The sequence below is a fragment of the Pseudopipra pipra genome, chromosome 2 (assembly GCF_036250125.1).
Source record: "Pseudopipra pipra isolate bDixPip1 chromosome 2, bDixPip1.hap1, whole genome shotgun sequence".
NCBI lineage: Eukaryota > Metazoa > Chordata > Aves > Passeriformes > Pipridae > Pseudopipra > Pseudopipra pipra.
The window spans coordinates 61,387,413-61,411,725 of NC_087550.1; the positions used below are offsets into that span (position 1 = coordinate 61,387,413).

At 40.0% G+C, this 24,313-nt stretch overlaps 1 protein-coding gene across 5 annotated transcripts in view; it reads right to left on the reverse strand.

Moving 5' to 3' along the window:
* Nucleotides 1–14,850: 14,850 nt before the first annotated feature.
* The window catches only part of ZC3H13 (zinc finger CCCH-type containing 13), a 46,867-nt gene continuing 37,404 nt past the window's right edge, over nucleotides 14,851–24,313 (reverse strand). For 4 of the 5 annotated variants that reach the window (XM_064645707.1, XM_064645705.1, XM_064645708.1 and 1 more), the window contains 5 exons: nucleotides 23,736–24,245; nucleotides 20,573–20,728; nucleotides 19,689–19,889; nucleotides 15,932–16,095; nucleotides 14,851–15,342 (listed from right to left, as the gene is read on the reverse strand). In XM_064645707.1, the coding sequence (XP_064501777.1) occupies nucleotides 15,172–15,342; nucleotides 15,932–16,095; nucleotides 19,689–19,889; nucleotides 20,573–20,728; nucleotides 23,736–24,245 (1,202 nt within the window). In that variant the 3' untranslated portion in view covers nucleotides 14,851–15,171. The remainder of the gene's footprint in view (nucleotides 15,343–15,931; nucleotides 16,096–19,688; nucleotides 19,890–20,572; nucleotides 20,729–23,735; nucleotides 24,246–24,313) is intronic. The other variant, XM_064645706.1, reaches the window with a different exon arrangement.

A 24,313-nucleotide genomic window follows, 5' to 3' on the forward strand; every position in this document is an offset into this window, starting at 1 on the left:
CACAGTCTCTTGCAGAACAATTTCCTATTTGTGGAGCCCTGAGTCCTGCTTCAGGCTTGATGACAGCATAGCTCTCCCTGTGTTTTTCTCAGCACTCTCGAAGGTGGCCTCCAACTGTTTTGTAACCTCATGGCTGTTACAAACAACCCCCCAAAACTGAGATGTACCATGATTTGGAGGGAATTTATTCCGCAACTCATCCCTGAGGATGCAGGGCACTGCTGACTTACGGTTAATGGCAATAGCCATGTGGATGAGAACCAGGAGTAAATTGAAGGCCACCTTGAAAACCAGGGAAACAGATGTTCAGAAAGCTCACACTCCTCATCGTTAACTTCAGAATGTAAATGCCTGATAATTCCTCATATTATTGCCCAGCGTCGTGCTCAGTGTCAGAGAGAACAATCCTGCAGGGGTGATCCATATCTTAGCTCTGAAGGTCACAGTAGTGGTAGGAACATACCTAAACAGGAGATGGGAAAGGGGGCGGGGCCAATGGATGGGCTGTGGTTGGGAACAAAAGAGTCTCCTGAGCAACCATCATAAAATGAAATATCAGGATCTGACAGCAGAAAGAGGAAGAGGGAGACCTGTGCTGGACAAACAGGACTACTGGAGTTGAAGATTATCCTTAGCTGGATTCCTGATCACTTTTGGTGTTCAGATTTTTATCAGTAAAGAGCCACAACATTTTTTTGCTTGGAAAGAATATTGTGAAAGACAAATCCCTGAATCCAACATGATTTCGTTGGGAGCTGAGTCTGTCCTGGAAAGCAAACGATTTTTTACGATGTAGTGTGGAGATAGAATCATAGAATCATAGAAACATAGAATCATAGAATCATAGAATCAACCGGGTTGGAAAAGACCTCCAAGATCATCAAGTCCAACCCTTGATCCAACACTGCCATGGTTACTAGACCATGGCACTAAGTGCCACATCCAGTCTCATCTTAAAAACCTCCAGGGACGGTGAATCCACCACCTCCCTGGGCAGCCCATTCCAATGTCTGATTACTTTCTCTGTAAAAAATTTCTTCCTAATATCCAACCTAAACTTCCCCTGTCAGAGCTTAAGATCGTGCCCTCTTGTCCTACTGCTGGTTGCCAGGGAGAAGAGACCGATGCCCACCTTCAGGTAGCTGTAGAGAGCGATGAGATTTTTAACTACCTGATGAATAGAGATTTAACATATCCGTTCTGTACTTTTCTCGCTCTTATGCTTCTTTTTTCAGATATTTATTTGTACTCTTTCCCCCTGCTTTTCCTTTTCAGCTTTCCTTCATGTTCTTCCCAAGCACTGTCACTGTTCAGACCCAGCTGATAGTGATCAGGACCACAGATGTGGTGGTGAGGTGGGAGGGGATGAGGTTTTGCACTCTTTGACATCGTCACTTAGACCTCCACACTGAAGCTCACACTCCCTCGGGATCTAACTCTTTCTGTACAGAGAGGATCCTGCAAGAATAGCATTTGTAAGGTGATTTTACCAAGGACAATACATGGACAAGCGTGTGGTATTGCATCTGAGAGGTTCCTGCACTTACAGCAGCAGCTCAACTGGCCTCCACTGCAGCAGGAGGGACCTGGAAGAAGGTACAATGGAAAGCAAGAGCCTAGAAAACACAGGACATGGAATGGGTCCCACAACCCAGAGGAGTGGCTTACTGGACCTTGATGTACAGCTGGGAGCACTGGACCTTGATGCACAGCAGGGAGCACTGCTGATAATATTAAAGCTGGATTTACAATGCAAAGGCTTAACTAGTGAGCTGTATTTCCATGTAAATGGATTTCTATGAATGCATGTACGGAAAAACAGCAGCATGGAGGAGTGGAGTGGAGCTGAGGCAGATAGGCTCATCCAGCATGAGCAATTTACTATGTTAGTTGGGAGACCAGTGGAACCTCCTCTGATGTTCTCCTAATGTCTAGAGTTTTGCTTAATAAGCAGAGAAAATGCATACTTATTACAACCTTTAAAAGTGCATACCAAGCATAGGTCAAATATATATTTGAAGACAGCATGACCACAGCAGTGTTCCTTGGGGATCTGAGTAATAGAAAGGCACCTCTAAGTTTTCCACTTAACAGACCTCTGTATATCATCATGGACACTTGTCCGCACTTGAAATGTGGCAGTTTAATAACCATGAAGCAACTGGAAATAATAAATGAGTAAATGTCTGCATAGAGCGATATTAATTATTTGTAACAAAACCGTCTAGCCAATATGCTGTTGTACACATAGGATTAGCTTTGGTTACTACATCAAAAGGTCAGCATGAAATGAGGGGTAGAAAAACAACATCTCTGGTTCATGAACATATGCTGTGGACAGTCAGGAGTGAGATGTTCCAGCCCTCATCCTGATGTTTAAAAAAGCACAGGGATATGTTATTCTAATCACTCACATCCCATTTATGAATTTCAGGTCATACTCATCAAACAGAAATCACAAGCACATGTACAGACTATTTTTGATTAGCAGCTAAAGCCTATTCCTGAAAAGACCACAGGGACAAAGAGACTCTGCAGCTGTGCGTACAACCAGGATAACATCTTGGCCAGGAACAAACCTCCATTATCCTTGACAAATAAAATATGCACAGTAATCAGGCAAGGGAGATGTCCAATGTACAGTTAATTTTGGTGAGGCATATTGATCATTTTGCAGTATTAATGAAGTGAGGCAATATTTAGAGGTCTCCAAGGGTATGTTAATCACGAAGGTTTTGCCTTGCTGTTTCAATGTGATGCATTAGAGACAGCATGGACACCATAGAGAAACCAGTCAACAGACCACTAAGCGATGATCTGTGCTATGACCACATTCCCTAAGTGAAAGACTTATCAATATTCAAGTGTGCCTAGCAAAAGACCATGAAAGAAACCTGTGAGATGTCAAAAGCTAGTCACAGAGGAGTCAGGCAAATGCGGCTTTCACCTCGTCTAGACATACCCATGCTTTGGTAGGGGTGTGTGTGCAATATATTAAAAGAGAATAAAGATAAAGATAAAACCCAGACAAGATAAAACCCAAACATCAAAAACACAGGTATGCATGAATGCATTTTTGTCATATTGCTACTTTCATTATAAATTTTTTGTCTAGTCTTTTTTGCTATAAATTTTTTGCCTAGTCTTTTCTGAGATTGTTTCATACAAAATAAATGTAATTGCACATTGAGTATAATATTCAGAACATGGGAGGTAAGCATACAGAGTCAACAGCTCCAAGTTGGGTGTAAGGATGGAATTTGGTCTCATGAGGGACAGGGACTGGTGTGGAAGTGACTGTAGTGACAGAACAATATCCCTTCTGAATTACTAACACCCGACATTCAAGGGCAAATTATTCCTTTCCAGCCTTTCTTTTTATGGAGTCTTTCTCTTCTCCCAAAAGATGTAACGTGTGTGTTAAAAGGGAGTTCAAGGCAGCAGGTAGCTTCTCGTGCAGAGAATTATAACACCTTCCAAAACAAATGTTTAATATAAAGTATGTGCCCTCTTGCTTCATGGTTAATACCTGAACACACACTGCTAAAAATGCCATGAAGCACAAGGGCAATCTGGTCACACTGCCTTTTACTGGGGCATCAAATTGTATCAAGCAGAAGGTTTATCCAGCTCATTAATACGAAGAGATTTTTGATCTTGTTTGTCTTTTTAGGATAAGCAGATGACATTAGAGTTTGCATCAGATTCTGCCTTCCTGATCAGTGGAACCTGCTTACTACAGATAAGTGTGACAAGTTTAATTTATGCTGCAACAGAACAGTGATGAAAAACACTGAATCTAAATAAGATTATTGATAAAGCTTTCTCACCAGGAGAGGAAAACGCACAGTAATTCATACACACACGTACACTCAGTCATATATACACAGCCACTGAATCTTATGACATTATTAATGGATTTGTTTGGCTTTGTTATTTTTAATGCCTAAAATATCTTTGTTGGATGGCTAACTTTAATGTCATATTGGCCTCAGATTTCCCCCTGAGGGAACTTGCAATCTGTATTAACAACCCAATTCAACAGAGAGGCCCATTTAACACTCTTATTAGCTCAGTACAAAGATTAATTAAGCAATGATCTCTTCCAAACAGCTCCTCATCAGTGGTTAATAACATGTTTGTTAGTTAACTTCCTAAGGCTAGGTCTGTGATTGGAAATGTTCTGGTGAGCTGGTTAACTGTTTTAGCGATTGTTAAAGGTTTTATTGTCAATGTAAATTGTACTTCGGGATTTCTAACGGGACCAGTGTTCATAAATTGTTATCTGCCAAGAAAAAAAAAGAGTAAATTTATTCATGTAGACAGAAAATTAGTCATTTAAACAGTGGGGGTTTAAAACTCAATTAGAAACTAGGCCATGTTGAAGATAACTATATCTCTACAATGGTCTTTGCAATATTCTTTACAGTGTATTTTTAAACACGCCTAACACTTCTGTTGGCTTTTTGAATGTTTTTATTTCCAACAGCTTTCTATTGCCATCTAATAACCCTTCTGTGACTCCTTTTCCAGCAAGCCTTCTTGCAGCTGCCCACCCACAAACAGCAGCATGTGCCAGCAGCAGAGGGATGGAGTGGGTCAGGGGTGACAGCTAAGAAATAATTGGAATCAGGCTATATATTTCTCTGTCCACCACTAATCCAGGTCAAAAGCTGCATGAGATTTAATTTTGTAAGCATGGAAAGAAACTTTTGCAGGTCTTGATCGGTGAATCACAAAGCTACCCTAGTACTGAAGAAGGAAGAGGAGAAAAACCCCAATAATTCAAATTAATTTAGGTTTAGTTTGATTTCTCCTCCATTCTTTTATGGGACTGTGTCAGTATTTATCAGATTAAAGTTGGTTACAATGTTTCTTTTGGAGCTGCAAACCTCGTACTTTTATGCCCTGCTTAAAAACCATGGCATCATGTAAATCCTCCTAAAGATGCTGATTGCAAACATTTAAGGACACCTCTGCCCATGAAAAGCCTGAGGTGTGACCAGCCCCATTTGGCCATGGCCAACATGTTGATACTTCTCATCTGAGCTGCCCTGTCCCTAGCTCATGGCCAGGAGCAACACAAGAGACTACAGCAGAGGCACCTGACAGGCTTTTGCATGATGGCAGAAACTCTGCTGCCTGTGTCCCCTGGCCAGACCAGAACAATTACCCTCTGTAAACTGTAGTAAAAACATATATATATATATGTATTTCAGTAATAATCAGGGACAAATCTAAGAAAACTCCTGGTTTTTAACTAACATTCCTCTTTTGGATACAAAAAACCAATACAACAATGATTAGGTACTTTCAGAGCAACACAAAATATTTCTAAAGAAAAAAAACCCCACCTGATAAATCCTCCTCTTTTGTTCTCGGGTGAAAAGCTGAAAACCAATTTCTACGGTTCAGAAGCAAGCAGGGAAGGAAAACATCTTTTCAGACACTGGATTTATCACTTTGGTAGTACATCAATTTTATCATGTCATTCTCTTCACACTTCACATTGGTTTATACAGGTGAAAATTAGAGTTGAATCTCCCATACATAAATGTGATCTTTCCTTTCTGTCCAGATATGCATGGCTGAGCCGAGCCTGGAACTGATATATGTCTGTTGCCAGAAAGAAAAAGTCTGACTCTCAAATTCTCTATCCAGTTGCCTTATTTACTAACTATCCAATGCATTTTGCTATAGGCTCCAGCAATTTAAGCAAAATCAGAATGTTTTATGCTCTTATGATATTTGAGCAGTATTAAATCGCTTTTCCTAAAACAGTGCTGAAGTGGGACCCTATTTTGAGCAATTCCTTATAAGCAAATCTTGAGGTTATGTAGCACTCTCATGATGATATTTCAATGTAGATGGTGATGCCATTGGTCCTATGTTTCAGGAAAAGGTTCACATGCCCATACAAACATGTACAATGAACAGAACAGCTCTGTTTTTTATGGGTTTAGAAATGTTTTTAAAGCAATGTTTATCACTCTTTTTTTTTTTTTTTTTAAGCTTCAGATCTGCTAAGATTCCATGCTTCCACTTGGGCCAGAGGATGCCATGATTTATGCTAAGCTGTCATTAGACAGCACTCTCATTTTTTATGTGTAGTTATGAATGCAGTGTTAACTAGACCAAACAACAAGACAGAACTGTGCATCACACCCTGCATACACTTTAGATTCTACTGACAAATAGGCAAGGCCATCTTCGTAATTTGTGCACCAAGAAAGAAAAAAAGAGTGGGTTACACTATAGCAATAAAAGTGGAAGTTAAAGGCATGAATACAGCATACAGATTATACTATCATTCCAGAGCAGACAGCAGAGAAGTCACAGTTGCCCATTTATGTTTTGACAGTTCATGCATCAGATGAGATCTGCAAAGAGGGGTACCACTGCCTGGGGAAAGGGAAGAACAGAATAGTTGCTGCTAAGTGTGAATTTAACAGTGCATTTATTATTTGGGCAATTTGCTTTTGGATAAGCTGGCAAAAAAGACTTTTCCACAAAGAAAAAAAAATAGAAATTCAGATCATGCAGGAAAAATGTCACAGTCAGGCATGTTACCTGTCAGTTTATCTCTCTCTTACAGTGGTCCTAACCAGACACCTCAAAGGGAAATTCAAAAGCCATCAGATAGAGTCTTCTATTTTCTACCAGAATTAGACACAGGCTGACATGGCCTGCTCAGCAGCTCTTACAGTCTCCAAGAGATGAGCAGTTTAAGCCTACACATATGACACTGAAAGATTTACACATGCCCAGGCGGGTTCTGAAACACAGGAACGTGATTGTCCGAGTCTGAATGACTGTGTGATGGAACCTGGCCCATCCCAATCTGAATTCTCCACAAGCAAATGCCCCATGTGATTTGGCAGCTGGGTCAGAGGCTTTTCCCAACAGGCAGCTATCCTATTGCAGGAGCTAGGACAGCTTGCTCACACAGAAACAAACTGCTGGGTACCAGAAGCTCACAATGCCTGACAGCCTTCCCCATTGTGTAAAAATTCATATAATATAAGCTGTCTTAGATGCAGACTTAGTTTACCTAGCAGGAACAGCTGTATATGCTCACAGCATGCTCAGTCCTTTTGAAAATGTTGGTAAGTTTTAACTTCTGCAATGTCCTATAACTTGAACTATAAGGCTAATTAGGCACTGTGAGGAAAACAGGAATTTCCATTTTATTATTTAGTTCTGTCACTTTTAATTTTACTGAATTACAACTGAGCTCTATAATAAGGAGCAGGAAAAAGTTACTTTCTGTGCTCGTTTTTCTGGACCACTATTTCACAAAATTTAATAATATCTACTATTGCTCCTTTCCATTCTAAGGACACGGTCCCAAGAATTTTAATATCTTTGATGTAGGATCTTCCATGCCTTCCGCAAGTTCTCTCACCTGCTTTGTGATAACCTTTCCTGCATTAGGAACCTACTCATAGTGCAGTTTCTACCTTTGTGTACATCATCTTTTCTGTGTATTCTTCTATTTTTGGCTTGACACACATCTCTCTACATCAGGTTGAATTTTTCCATGAACTATAAGGTTCTTTCTGGCACTGATATTGCAAATGTATGGCAGGCACTATAAGGTATGGACATTGATTAAATTTTCTGCTTCAGTGATATGTTGATGTGGTGGATTGACCGTGGCTGGACATCAGGTGCCCACTAAAGCCGCTCCATTCACTTCCCTCAGCTAGACAGGAGAGAGAAAACATAATGAAAAGCCTGTGGGTCAAGATAAGAACAGGGAAAGATCACTCACCAATTACTGTCATGAGCAAAACAGATTCAATTTGGGGAAAATTAATCTAACTTACTATCAATCAAGTCAGAGTAGAGTAACAAGAAATAAACCCCAAATCTCAGAACGCCTTGCCCCCACCCCTCCCTTCTTCCTGGGCTTAACTTTAATCTCAAATTCTCTACCTTCCCCACCTCAGTGGCACCAGGGGTTGGGGAATGGGGGCTGCAGTCAGTTCATCAGCATTGTCTCTGGGGCTTCCTTCTCCTCTGGGGAAGGACTCACACTCTTCCTCTGCTCCAGTGTCTTCCCATGGAAGACAGCCCTCCTTGAACTTCTCCAACACGTGTCTTTCCCGTGGGCTGCAGTTCTTCATGAATTACCCCTGTGTGGGTTCCTTCCATTCCCCTGCTCCAGTGTGGGCTCTTCCATGGGCTGCAGGTAGATCTCTGCTCCCCCATGGACCTCCACAGGCTGCAGGAGCACAGCTGCCTCACTAAGGTCTGCACCACGGGCTGCAGGGGAATCTCTGCTCTGGTGCCTGGAGCACCTCCTGCCCCTCCTTCTTCACTGGCCTTGGTTCCTGCAGGGCTGTTTCTCTTATGTATTCTCACTACTCTCTCCATCTGAAAAGGCACAGTTTTTTTCCTCCCCCTTCTTAACTCTGTTATCCCAGAGGCGCTACACCATTGCTGCTGGGCTCGGCCTTGGCCAGTGGTGAGTCCATCTTGAGCTGGCTGGCATTGGATTTGTTGGACATGGGGGAAGCTTCTGCTAGCTTCTCACAGAAGCCATTCCTGTAGCCCTTCCTGCTACCAAACTCTTGCCATGCAAATCAAATAGAATCAATTTGGACATCTTGACGCTCGCTGGCAGAAGGACTTGAAATGAGCCAAATGAATGGGCCACAAGGCAGCAAACGCATCTCCTCGGGTTTTACTCCAGTTGTAACTGTAATTTGCAAATTTTCTCATCTTGCTTCTCAGTCAACTCCTTCCTACATAACAAATGTACAGGGAGGTCACCCACTGTGAGCTGTTTGTGATGAGATGTGATCATTTAATCCTCTGTTTTACCTTCTGTTTCCCAGTTAATTTTAAATTCATGTCATTTCTTCATTCTTCACTTGCTACAGCTTGTTTTTTTTCTCGTAACCTTGTGTGAGACGTTTCAAAAGTCCTCTGAAACCTCTTGATAACATATTTTCTGTGAGCATGGAAGACACAGACAAAGGAATGATGTCTAAGATAGAACAAACTGCAGGTTTCTTGCTGGCACAAGGCACCTTTGCAACTCAGAGAGAAGGTAAATCTTGTGTGCATCTATTCAGGTCCTTAGGGGGCTACTGTCTTAAAAGTACATATAAGCAGCTTAGGCCCACCTGTTCTTTTGCTGACCTTGAGTTTTTTCTCCCCACTTCTCACTTTCTCAATTTTTCAGAAGACAAAATTCATATTCCATGCTTCTCGTTTTCAGGGCTCCTTGTGTCTGTGGGTTGAATCCAGCTTCTGTAAGCAGAGGGAAACAAACCAGGGCAGACCAGGTGAGAATTTGCAGGTACTACAGAGAGTAGTAAAACTACTCCTCTCCCTTCTGGAAACACCCATTTTGAACCATGTTATGGTTACACAGCCTGCTTCCAGAGTATTTCATCAGTGCACTGTATGCTCAGTTAGCATACCTACATCCTTTTGTCTCCATCATTCTGATGAGTGAGCTCCTGGCTTCTAGGAGTGTGAAGCCACACTCCCTGGCTGACAACTACAACCTGTGCTACTCAGTTGTGCCCCAATTCTGTTATTCCCTTCCTCACATAGTTTCCATGCAGTGCCTCAAGCACTCCTCATACCCTTAATACGTTCAAACAACAAATTTAATCATGACGTTAATGAGAAAGAGCTTTTTTCATTCCCCCTAAAGCTGCAAGCTTTCTTGAAATCCTCATCCAAACCCCATTTCTCCAATCATCCCTTGTTTAGGAACTGCAAGCTTGCAACCATCACAATCATCACAATCCTTTCACACATGAACATACACTTAAAATCTGGCAGCACACGGCTCTGTGCCACAGCAGTTTGTACTAGCATGTCTTCTGACACTTCATAGATAATACCTCGACTTCATCACTAAGGAGAACAAGTAAGCCTGTGGCAGGTGCATCCCCATCAGTGAAAGCTGATATCAAGAAATTAAGCTTTCCCAGAATACATTTATCTTCCCTCTTTCATCGATTGATCCCTACTGATAGGGCAGAGGCAATAACACTGGCTGTTGAGTATAAAAACAGTCTTTTTCCATAAAAATTCAGGCACTTGGCCATTGAATGCTATGCACTTGTCTCTCCCACACAATTGGTCTCCTTTATTGATTTTGATAGGACAAATTTCCAAATTCTCTGGAGGCTAGCAGTTTAAGAAACCCTTTGCATCTTTGGTGTTTGGTCACATTGCTTTGAGTTTAGGGCTTTCTTTAGAACTTTTTATTAATATTTTAACAGTTTGTTTGCCATTCTCCATGTGTTACCTGAAAGTGCATCCAAAAAACCTCGGATGCCCACGCTGCCCGCAATACCTTACCCCCTATACAACATGGTGTACCAAACCCAAGCATTTGGTACCATCTCCTCGGGCTTCCCCTTTGCATTAAAGCAAAGACCTCTACAGTAAAAACAACTGTTTTGTACAAAGACCCTTTGAAAAGCAAACTTTGACCGCTACTGCAAAACAGGAGGTTCCTGAACTCTTCTAGCTGGTAGCAACTGTTAGAATTGAACACACATGCTGTGTCCTGCCTCATACAGGCACAACAGCTCCAGTCAGCTTGCTCCCTGCTGAAGGGCATCCCTTCAGAAAAGGGAGAGCACAACTGCATTGAGGCAATTCAAATAAAAGCCTTAATTTAGTAAAATTGTTTAAACTCAGTCTTTTGAGTACACTGTGCAGATGGCCCTCTGTCAAAATCTGTATCTCCCTCCACTAGCTGAAGCGGTAATAGCCCTAAAGTACTATTTCAGATAATGAACATGACAATATCCCAAGATACAGGTCATAGTCCCATTCGTGTCTTGAGGCTCTAAAAATCTGCTCTGTGTATCCGTTGCGGTTGCAAGAGCTGGGCATAGCATTTCACCTGGGTGAAAGCCTGCTTCATCTTACCAGCACACACGGCAGCTTGTTGTTCTGCAGCGCCACGTTCCACACCGCACTTTAGGGATGCTTAAAACTAATTTATCATCCAACTAGGCACAGCATGGGCTGAGCAGAAGAAAGGACTGACATCTCTAATTTGGTACAGGGACCGCTTTAAAGTTGCTGCCACAGCCTAAAAGGAGAAACTGAGTGGGGAAGATGCTTCTCCACATTTTCAGACTTGGAGCTGGAGCACACAAGGGCACTGAAGGCACACGTTCAGCCCTGTCCATGGCCCAGTGCCTGAAACATTACAGGCTCCTGTGTACCCTCTTGAAGCCTTGCAAAATGTGAAACAGAATAAAATTCTTCCATGTACTCTTTTCCACACAAAATCAAACTAGGGGAGAAATAGGGAGAAAGACATGCAAAGGCTAAAAGGGCGAGTACACCCCATCAGAGAAATGATGATCAACACAGGGAAGGGGATGAGAGGCTCTAAAGCAAGGTATGCAATTCAGACAAGTTTCATGCCTTTTTCTGAAACTGGGATGTGGGCAATTCTACTTTTCTAAAGTTATTGTAAACAATTGTCCTTTTCTTAAAACTACTGTAAAATTACCTAATGACAGTTTTTAACTTATATTCCCTGCAAACTAAATACTATTTTTAGTTAAAATGACAGAGACTAAAATACTCATATACAGGAATTTCACACTTACTGGGATCTACGTGTACAGTGATTCCTGATAGGTGATGGAAAATTGCTTGAAAAAAAGCAAAAATCTTAGTGCTTCCCAGAGGAACAGGCATGTTTTCTGCCAGTGTTGTAACACACTTCTGCACTCATTCGGTGTTGCAAATTGAATCAAAACAAACGTGTATAAGAGGCAATTTCAGCACTGTTCTTTGTATAATCCCAACAAATGACGGTACAGATCAACACTGGCTTTGATAGGACACTGTCACTTCAGGAAATACCCAAAGCAGCCCATCAAACCTACTTTATTCTTCATTTTCTAGGGCAGTGTGAAATATTCTTCTGCAAACTAAGTGCATATATACACCTTGACTGTTTTACAGGAAGAGTGTTTAAAGTAAGCACAGTGTAATTAAATGCCACACCATGAATCTATGTACTAGATAAGGCTGTTTCTAGCTATCAAACATTTTTATGTCTTCTAGAGACAGAGATTAAAATAGGCCTTAACATAATTGGTGGCAATGATCTAATACTTTCAGCTTAAAGGTAGCATTATTGTAGCTATAAAACAGGTGAGAATGCATTTAAATGTTGAATAGACTTGGTTTGTTAACTCTTGCTCAGGTACTAGTGTGTTTAAGACACATTATTTTTTTATAAGCATATATGAAACTACCAATGACATTAAAAATAATGATTAGCAGGTTAAAAATGTCCAGCAAGCAAAAACCAGAAGATAAAGTTTTGTCCAAATGATATAGTTTAATAAGAATCAAACAAATGGCAGATTTTTTATGTAATTTATATTTTACACGAGTACTATATACTGCTGTGTGGGTTCTTACAAAAATAGAAATAAAACCCCTCTCAGATCTTCTTTAACAATTTTTTAACCGTTTTACTGAACATTTATGTACTAGGTGTTACAGAAAGCATTATAATAAGAAATCTTTGTATTTGAAGTGAATTGCTATTCATAGTTAGGCCTTTGCTTGAAGCCAATACAACTGTCAGTAATCACAAGAGATGTGAGACAGACCTGCTGTTCAACAGCACACTCAGCATCCCACTTCAACATGCTGGTTCCAAGTGAACAAAAAGGTTAAAAAAACTAATATAAACCAACTGTCAAAAAATTTAGTGGTTCATAACTCATTTTCAACCTGAATGAGAAAAACAAAAGCAAGTTGCTTTGCAGCAAGCCAGTATCAAGGCATAACTATGGATTTTTTTTCTCATCCTCTATGAGCAGAATTCAAAGCAACAGTTCAGGTTTAAATGCAGGAAAAGTATAGAGGTGCATACAGAGACGTAGTCTGAAGTTTTAGAAGTCTCAATTTCACATGGAGGACTCCATAGATTACCTAAACACACTCTACTGGTATAATCCAAAGATCCCACACAAGATATTAACTTCTCAAACTGAAAACAATTCTTACAAAATTAAGCCAAGGCTTGATGAGTCTCTAATCGGGCCCATGAAATGGGCAAAAACATCATTGGTCACTGCCTTTACATCCAAAACCTCTTGAAACTCATCAACTGTAAAACACACCCCAGTTGCTGCATGGGATTGATCTGCCCTGAAAATTAACAGAATGTAAAATATATGATACAACCACAGAATATCCCAAGCTGGAAGGGACGCACAGGGATCATCGAAGTCCAACTTCTAACCCTGCACAGGACCCCCAAGTATCACACCATGTGCCTCAGAATGTTGTCCAAATGCTTCTTGAATTCAGACATGCTTGGTGCTGTGACCACTTCCCTGGGGAGCCTGTTCCAGTGCCTGATAACTCTCTGGGTAAGGAACTTTTTCCTTATATACAACCTAAACTTTCCCCGACTCAGCTTTAGGCTGTTCCATCATTCCTGTCAATAGTCACAGTGCCTCCCCTGTGCTTCCCCTCATGAGGAAGTTGTAACTGCAATGAGGTCTCCCCGCAATCTCCTCTTCTCCAGGCTGAACAGACCAAGTGCCCTCAGCCACTCCTCATACAGTTTCCTCTTAAGGCCCTTCACCATCTTTGTTGCCCTCCTTTGAACACTAAGAGCTTAGTATCTTTCTTATATTGTGGTGCCCAAAACTGCACACAGAACTCAAGGTGAGGCCACCACAGTGCAGAGTAGAGCGGGACAATCCCCTCCCTCGGCTGGCGATGCTTTGCCTGATGCCTGCCAGGACATGGTTGGCCCTCCTGGACGCCAGGGCACTGCTGACTCATGTTCAACTTGCCATCAACCAGGACCCCCAAGTCCCTTTCCACAGCACTGCTCTCCACCCTCTTGTTCCCCAGCCTGTACATACATAGAGGGTTGACCCACCCCAGGTGCAGAATCCAGAACTTTCCTTTGTTAAACTTCATATGGTTGGTGACTGTCCAGCCCTCTTATTTGTCAAGGTCTCTCTGCAGAGACTCTATGCCCTCCAGAGACTCAACAGCTCCTCCCAATTTAGTAGCATCTGCAAACTTGCTTAGTATCCCTTCCAGTCCTGCATCCAAGTAATTTCCGAAGATGTTGAAGAGCACAGGGCCCAAGATGGAGCCCCGTGGAACCCCACTAGTGATTGGTCACCAGTCTGATGTCACCCCATTCACCTCTGCGCTTGATCCGTGAGCCAACTGCTCACCCACCACATGATGTGTTTATCCAGCTGTGGGCTGGACATTTTGTCCAGAAGGATCCTGTCAGAGATTCTGAGTATCAAAAGCTTTACTGAAATCCAAAAAGATTACATCCACTGACTTCCCTTGATCAACTTGGTGGGTTACCTTGTCATAGAAAGAAATCAGGTTGGATAAGCAGGACTTTTCCCTCAAAGCCGTGCTGGCTGTGACCGATGACTGCATTGTCCTTCAGCTGTTTTTCAAAATGCATGTGTTAGTTCTTTTTGTAAGCCACCAGCATTTCCAAAATGCAGTTAGTCTGCTAAATACAGGCACCTAAAACTGGTCCTAAATCATTTCCTAAAGTTTTTTGGGTTTTATACTTTCTTTTTTCATCAACAAGAAGGGGAGCCTTAACTGACTAGACTACATTTTTGTGTCCAGAAATGACAGTAAAGGAAACCTATGTTAAAGATGGAAAAGAGCTAGAATTTGGCCCAAATCCATACCAGAGGCTACTGTGACAAGAAAGGGATTTGGAAAGTGAAGACAGACAGACTCCTAGGAAAGAAGTTACTTAAGAAATTCCAGATGTACTGAGGGACCAAGGTGGTAGCGGGAAAACCCATTCATAATAAGGAAAAAGATACCCAGTTAGTTTTCTTCAGTTTAATATCAAGAGGTGTTATAAACTGCTAAACCCAGACATCTTCACATTATTACACTTGATGCACCATAAAACAGGTTTATGTTACAGTGTAAGATTCACTATTATAAAAGTTGCAGAGACCTTCACACACAAGTCTTTATTTTTTACTCCTCCTATTGGCATCCAAAGCCAGTAATTCTTATCTGTGTACAAATGGAGTATTTTCTTCTATCTTCTACAGTCACTTTCCAACCAACCAGTTCTAAACAGCAACACCAACACTCGTAGTGAGAAATCAACTGGTAAGTGCCACTGCAGTCATTTGCTCAAGTCACACACACTTCTTGCTGGAGAGCTGGCTGTGGAATTTTACTGTCCTCTGTCTTTTCCTGCCCAGGAACCTGGCAGACAGTTTTCCGTTTGAATAACCGTAGGCTTAACCGTAACAAGTCACTGTCCATTGCTGCAGAATTTGTGTAAGTTTGTTTTGTTGCACCCTGTTGAAATGAAAAATGAAAAATAAAAAAAGAAAGAACTGAAAACAATGGCTTTTAACATGCAAACTGAGAAATTACTCTCAAGTACTCTCAATAATTAGAGGTTAAATCATACATTTCCACTAGAAAAGACTTTGAGAATTAATGATTTTTCTATTAGCATGAAAGATCATAAATTCCACTGCAGTAGCAAATATGGCTAAAGTAATTTTTCTTTCAATTTTAACTTAAATTCTTAAAATTCTTATAAAAGTATACGGAATCTTAAGTAGGAGAATTATTCAACAATTGCCTTTGAAATTGTATTTTACCCAGTTACTTTTATTATGCATTCTCTAGATATAGAAAATGTATCTCCAGAATTTAAATCCCCAAATGAGAAGAAACAGAACTTACCTCTAGTCTCATACTTAATCTCTCATTTTAAGTAAAAAATAAACACCCTAAAACCTCTCTAAATAATAGTCTCTTAATTATTTATAGGACTAGGTCTACTTCAGAACAACAAACACAAAAATTATCTCCCAAGAGAAATGCTCTGCTTAGTGGAAGCCACACTTTGACCAAGCACTGTAAGCAAAGTACTTGCCTTTTCGTTCTTCATTAGCTGCTTACGAATTGCAGAATCCCTCCGAAAGCACAGCGCTTTGCAGCAAGGACCCAGATTACTGAGAAGACCTGCTCTCTCTTCTTTTCGTCGAAGTGCAGCCATGTTCAATGCCCCCAGTTCATGTTCAAAAAGGTTTTCTGCATCTAGAAAGAATTCATAGTTGCAGAGATTAACATATACATGGTATTTCTGAACAGCAATATACAGTTATATGAAATTCCTTAAAATTTTACTATTTGTATTTCTGCCTTCTAAAAAATACCGAGGTTTGGAAAAAAAAGGATGTTAGAGTTTATAAAACAGCATTAACAAATCCTTTGCCATTCAAAGGGAAGGATGGGTATTCTTCTATTTAGCTTCAGCACTGGGAAGCAATTTTGAGACAGCCATCACTGAGAAGCCTAAAAATCAAGTGACAGGTCCGGACAGAAGACAGGGTATGATTTATGGTCAGACCTGTGTGATGGAAGAAAGGTGTTTACCACTTGCATTAATCATAAAGTAGTCTAATTTTCACTTCTCTGCAAGACATCAGATAACTGTACCAGTATCAACACAGGGTCTGTATGGTTAAGCGGGAGTGAAATAGAACTATCTAGAATAATTCTTTCATATGTGGTGGATGAAACTAGAGAACAAGTCAACAGATGCTAATGAACTACCCCTTCCTACCAGCTCACCTAATGCATTTGTTAACAATACTCAAAGTGACAGCCCCTCAGCACATTTACCAGGAGAAACAGTGAGCAGATCGACTGAGTATTGTGTTCAGTTCTGGGCCCCTCAGTTCAGAAAGGATATTGAGGTGCTGGAGCGGGTCCAGAGAAGAGCAACAAGGCTGGTGAAGGGACTGGAGCATAAGTCCTATGGGGAGAGGCTGAGGGAGCTGGGGTTGTTTAGCCTGGAGAAGAGGAGGCTCAGAGGTGACCTCATCACCGTCTATAACTACCTGAAGGGAAGTTCTAGCCAGGTGGGGGTTGGTCTCTTCTCTCAGGCACTCAGCAACAGGACAAGGGGGCACGGGCTTAAGCTCCGCCAGGGAAAATTTAAGTTGGATATCAGGAGAAAATTCTTTACAGAGAGAGTGATCAGGCATTGGAATGGGCTGCCCAGAGAGGTGGTGGATTCACCGTCCCTGGAGATTTTTAAACGCAGATTGGACGTGGCACTGAGTGCCATGATCTAGTAAATGGACTGGATTTGGACCAAGGGTTGGACTCGATGATCTCGGAGGTCTTTTCCAACCCAATCGATTCTATGATTCTATGAACACTTCTACAAGAGATGGATCCTGAGGAGAATCTTGTTCTGCAACAAGTCTGTTTCTATGAAATGCAGGCAAACCCAAAAAGAGTGGCTGGACCACAGCTCACTGATTTATAACCCTTTTACAATAAATAGGAAGATTATGATATAATAGAAAGAAAAAAAAAAAGGTAAGGTATGTGGCTAAGACCAATCCAGCTGCTTCTATATAGTAAGTGGGTGTTCAGCAGGGAATTTAACACTTCACCAGAGATGCCAAGAAACCTGGGAAAAATATAGCATCTAACTGCTACAGCAGTTTGGCAGTATACATACAGAAGAGGACAAAGATGCATTTTTAAACCACTTAGAATTCAGATGAAGCTCAGTAAGACTTCTTTCTAAACAAGGTGAAAAGAAACAAAAAAGTTACATGCAATGAAGGGCAGGTTAAAGAGAATTGCACTGAAATCATCAAGACAACCTCAAAGGTCCATCAAAAAATGGAAATAAGTGACAAGACACAAAAAGGTCACTTCAAAGGTAACACAGACAGCTTGCAGAGTCTTCCTGGGTGCCAGATGCTTGCTGAGTATATCTGGCAAGTAAGCCTGTCCATATCCTTAGAGGAAACAAATGAATATAATAGATAGAGGACAAGTCAGCTACAAATCTCAGTTCCATCATGTACTACAGATTTTTGTCTCCAAAGAAAAAAATAACTAAAACCCCCCAACCCCTAAACAACCTATCATTTCCTTTCTTTCTGCATTTCAGAGTATTACCATAAACTTTTCATCCTCAACAAGAACAAAGATGGGAACAGCAAACTCAGGAATAAGACAGGGAAACAAATTATACCACCATGAAGAAGTCCAAAGTGAAAATGCTGTGTTTTCACTGTAACACACGCTGAACATATCTAGCTTGAATTAATTCACTTTTTAGGGCATCATATTTGTGCCTTCCTTTAGAATACACGTGCTGTGGCTGTGTAATCACTACACCAAGAACATTCACCTGGCAGGTTACAGAAGAAGTGCATACATTGAAAGCCTGCTGGCAGTTCCATGTGTAGCAACTTCAATGCACGAGACTGCACACACACCAAAGAGGCATCAACAGAGGTACTTCAAATCCCCCTTCCTCTCCAGAACAAAGTTGTGCTGAATTTGAGTATACTTAGGACAGTCCAGAGGCAGTGCTGGAGAGCCTCCTATTATCACTAAGGACTTTGTTTATTTCTAGGGAAGCATGCAAGGATCGCTGAGATTATTTTGGCCAGGTACAGTGATTCTGCAGTGCAGTGCAAGGAATCCCTGGTAAAAAGCATTCAATTATATAGCAAAATCAAAGCTTACAGGGAAAGAGACATAGCCATACCTTTATTATATCAGTTTGTATCCCCAGGAAGACTCAATATTTATTGACTTGAGGAAAAAAAAAAGTAGAAGCACTAGCAACAGTCCAGGATTAATAGTTATACAACTCAAATGGCTCAAACAAGCAGTGACATTGATGGAGATTAGCAGGACTAGGAGGAGTTTTGGATTGGGTTTTTTTTTTCCCACTTATCTGAGACTGTGAGGTTAACAAGACAACTGCATGAAGAATAATGTAAAGAATTGAAAAGTATTGTTTCAAATTAAGAACTAGAATATACAGAGTAAAAAAACCAAAAAGAACATGAGCTCCATAGATACTATTATTTATAAGCCATAATTTTCTAACATTTAAATCATGCAATAATTTGCACAGAGATCTTAGAGAAAGCAAATATTTCATAGCCCTAAAACAACCATTCTACCATGCAATTTGTTGCAAGCAGCTCAACTGTTTCCTGTGATGCAAAGAGAAAAATCAATATTCTTTCTCATGCAAAAGCCCTGCTTACTCTACAGCACTGCAGTAAACAGCACTGATACAGTTCCTGCCCAAACCATCTATTATGCATGTCTTATGACACACTTTGTCCAAATTCCAAACCTGTGTATTGAACTTCCCACTTCTAGCAGAGGTATAATATAAAAATTTCACTTAGTGCCTTCATTCTGACCCCAAAACTCCTATCTATGAATTCTAGAGAGGATCCTCAGAATAAAAATAAGATGACAGGCAGTAGACCTTAAGAGAAAATAAAAAATCTTATCTCTTTTTTGCGACATTACTACTGGTTCACTGAAAAAGATATTTAGCTCTCTAAAACACTACTGATACACTTTGGGCTGGAAAGCATGAACGGTCTCACAAAAAGAATATTCCGCTAAGATAAAATTTTTTTGTTTTGGTTATTAGTCTAGACTTCCTCATCACTGCTGGAATGAAAACACTAATTTGACTGACATGCTGCTGTATTACATCCCATAATTTTCACACAATACTCATTATACACTTTCTATAGTCTCTGAAACCTAAAATAATGAACTAATGCACATTTCATTAGGACTTTTTCACTAAGCACAAAAGACAGTTTAATCCCTGCAGAAATTACCTTTAGGTTTTTCTAACACTCTCTGGCAAGTCTCTTTTATTTTGGTGAAGAGCTCTGGTCCTGCCAATCGCTTGGAAATGCCAACTCTCAACATAACAGCACCTGGTGTAAATTTTAAGAGAGCAGCTCCAGGCTCACGTGGTTCTTTTGGCTGCTTTGGCATAAGACTGGACCAATCTACATCTATAACATCCACTGGATCTGCAAAGACATTGACAGAGAATAAGTTATCACATTTGATTAATTTCATATGCTGTGTACATCACTGCCTCCTAAAACAAATATATATTGGATGAACATTGTTTTAGTTCTCTTGGACTCTGAAGGTAAAAATGCCAAAACTCACTTAGGTGGAAAAAAGGAGCATAAAAATATAAAGCTTCGTGGATTAAAAAACCAAACCAAACAAACTACCACTAACATCTGCTTAATTTTTATTGTAATCCCTGTGCAAAAGGCTGCTCAGACCCTGCTTAGTCTGCAGATTTGGACATATCACTGACACATTCACAAAAGTTACAGTACAACTAAACATGCTAAAACAGACTGAAATTAAATGCTTAAAAAACTAGTAACTATTTCAACTCTGGATGCTGGATTTATTTTTTTTTTTCAAAAGAAAGATATACTATTTATTGTGTTTCTCTAGTACATTTATCACAGAAAATACAAACACTGATCATACAACCCAGATTACCGAACTGAACTTAAGACAATTAGAAGATCCCATGCTTCCCAATCCATTTGGAAAACACAGAAGCACAGATAGAATCTGATCATAAACTGCACTCCTAATTCAGAAATACTGTCAACATCACAACAGCATTATATACAAACTGATCTATTCTTTATATTAAAATAATCATAAAGGGGGGTTGATATACTTTTACCAGGCATCTTCTCATCCTCCTGTTGATCCTCACGCTTTTCAGCATCACCTGCCAGAATTTCATCCAGTTCATCATCACTGATTGGCTCATATTCTCCAGCACCAGAACCCAGTGACTGTACATCATTAGTCTTTGTTTCATCCTCTCCTCCTACAGAGACAGATACATACTGTCACTTTAAAGCAATCATATTTGTTTTCTAAACACACTTTAAGCTGCCTGAAGACAAAAAATGTTTAGTAAACTAAACTGTTAGCTTTTAGGGACAAGCATATTCAACATAAAACCAGGCATTAACTCACAGAAGTTATTTCTCCCATACACAATGTGGCAGTTTGAATTTTACGTACATCAGTCATTTTTTTTTTGGTGCAGTACTAGTCAAACTGCACACAGATGGCCATATTCACAAGAAACATGTTGATTATCTGGTATCTGACACGTAATTTATAATATAAATCTAAGTTAGTGCCACAAAGTCTTTCAGGTGCTTTTGCACATTAATCTAAATTCAAGATTCAGTCCCAAGGCTCAAGAAGTAACAAAACTCCAAACTTTTACAAAAAGGTAATAGATATCCTGAATGAAAAAATCATGCAGAGTTTTTAGACTCTTTGCGGAAGTCACAAAAAGAGCTTTTAAGCCATGTCAACTTCCTCTACTTGTTGTTACCCTCCCATCCATCCAGACAGTATATGTGTATTACAGATACCAGTGTTGTATGTGGAAACGTTCCTTAAGACTTGTGAACACAAGACACTCAAACATTGTATTTTGCCTCTCACAAAAGGAACATCTGAAGGAATTCTGTCACCTCCAAGACTGAAAGATCTGACTCGAGCATTCAAAAATCCTATTGTTCTAAACTCAGGCTTTCCTACGGTTCCGCACCATGGTACTGGCAATGAGTTGTGCCACACAAACTGGACAGAAATTATGAGGATCCTCCCCTGTGGATTACTATTCTAATATCTTCCAGCTCCCTTAGCCAGAAGGGAACCTGCTTCCATTTTAAGTTCCCCCCTCACTTTTTTTTGGCTTGCCTTCATAAAAGCTACAGAGGGAGAAGAAAAAAATAAAATCACCTCAATTAACCTAAAAATCAGCATGGAAAAAGCAAATAAAATACATGCTAGCGGAACATAAATTAACTACTCAGACCACCTGGTAATGGTTTGGAGGAAGTATATAGCATCTTACTCATTAATTAAGCCCACTCCTAGAGCAAACACATTAAGGTTCAAAACATTACAATAATTTTATTATATCCTGACGCATTTTGTTAGAATATATACTACAGTAATTCATCCAAGTAAATACCAGATAACCTCCTTAACATTATCAGACTTGGAAATTGTATTTAATTTTCTAACAAGATTTTCCTTTTTAGAAAGGAAAGTAAGGTGTTCTGCACCAAATTTCATTTTGTGTCTTACAACTTGAAATATTCACTGCCTGTATGATCCACCTTCTGCATCCACACTAGATACACCAGCTCACCAGTACTACCTGTTTGGACCCATTAAAAAATTTGGTGTATTAAGCAATTAAAAATAATAATTCATAATTGTAAAATACATAAAAATTTTAACTTTGAGTCAAAGTTTGATAATTTCTGGACTATAATCCTATCATTACTTTTACCACTCTTTTGTGGAGATATACTTTCAGAATAATTCTGCGTTAAACACTCAACACACTACTCAGCTAAAAGGAACGATGTAAACAGGAGTTACAAACTAATGAAAGACAATGAAATACACTAAACCTTAGAAAATCATAAAGCATGCTATATATAGCATGCTTTAATAAAATAGAATGCCATCTCATATTTTACAAGAGATATCTTTCTAAAAAAAAAAAATCCTAAATATACCATAACTTCCCACAGATGATAATTTTCAGAGAATTTAGAACACAATCTTTGAAAAACAGACAAAAGAATACACACTAAAATACTCAGAAGTCTGCTGAAAGGCTGAACCTAAGAACACATTTAACATCCACAGCCTGTTTAGTTACAGGTGCCCTCTTGGAAACAGGTAATGTATCTAAGAATAGCCTTTCATTATCTCTCTTCTGAAGCTACCACACTGTAGTCTCAGATTTACTCATGTACCACTCCTTTCCTCTAGCTTAAAAATAGTTGATCTGTCTATTATAGCAAGACAGAGTAGATCTTCTGAGGCTCACTCTAAATATGATCTTTGTCAAGTGCTTCCACTTCACAGATAATCTCCATAAATGGAATTTTCTCTATTGTACTGGTCAACCCTAATGATCACTTTGTGAGTAAGCATAAAGGGGACACAAGTAACAAATATTTCTCATCATCCTCTTGAGACAGTATTTAACTGCCCAAATTAACAATTAACACTACAAATAATTCTTATTAAGAATGCAAACACAATTAGCATAACCATACCATATACCAGTTACTCTGGGTTTAGACTCATTTCTTTCCTGTTGTTGATATGGGTTAGAAGTACTTCCCAACTTCCTATCCACGCAAAGCTCAAGTTTCTAATCCATGTGACAAACTCTTAAAGTCTGTCAGTTGTTTGCCCCTTACTTACTTTATTTATCAATCCTAAGCTCATCTTCCCCAGGATCAATAGGGCCAGCAAACTGAAGCCACATTTACCTCAGGAAAGCTATTTTTGGACTGTTGTGCCACGCCATACATATGTTTCACCTACTGATCAGACAACCATTTCTATGATAATAGGGTTCTGCAGAAAAAAGCCCCAAAGAACAGTTCCAAGTCAACATTTTTTTTTCCCTTCACTCATTACCTATCGCTTCCAAAATAAGAAATAGATCTTACAATGAGATAACCAGGCAATGAAATGTCCATGTTATCCTTTAGCAAACTGCCTATTCAGAAACATTACACCTTGGTGAAATTATATCTTAGATAACTTATGCTTCTTTTCCTCAAGACTTCTTTAGAAATTAACAGACAACACTAACAGCAATTAACACTATGGAAGATGCTCATCAGATTTCTCTTATTGTGTCTGCTTCCATGGTAGAGAAGCTGGAGCCAACAAAACTTTGAGTAGAAAATTATTCTGATATAGCTCAGTTCAGCACAATGCTAACAGAGAAAGAATAAAATATTTGTCAGCCTGGGTTCTTTCCCAGAATATCTCACCTTCTAAACTCTCTACCTTTTCGGCCTCATTTCCATCTTCAAAACCTTGTAAAGGTCCTAAATCCTTGTCTGTTTTTTCCTTCTCTGAAGCTGCTGAATCCCGACAAACTCCATCAAACTCCTTTTCATGATCTCTGTCCAGTTTTGTTTCACTATGCTTTGTTGATTCCTTTTGAGAAGAGGTGTCAAGAGTTCTCTCTCTCTCTCTTTCAGCAGTATCAGGTAGTTGTCTGTCTCTCTCTCTCTCCAGCTCCCGTCTTTTCTCCCTATCCCTCTCTCGCTCTCTGAGTCTCTCTCGTTCCCGGCTCCTTGGCCAGTCTTTGTCAACATCTCGGTCCCAGTCTCTCTGTCTTCCCTCTCTCCTGTCTCTCTCTCGTTCTCGATCATGGTCATGTCGATCTCGGTCCTGAAGCCTTTCCCTGCTATCAAAGGACCCAGATCTGGAATGGACCTGACGATCTGATTCAGGAGAACTTCTTCTTGAACTGTGGCTTCTTGAATCTTGACGATCTGGATAAAATATTTTAAATATAAGCATGACTATGACACATAAATGTAATTTTACTACCCAAAACATT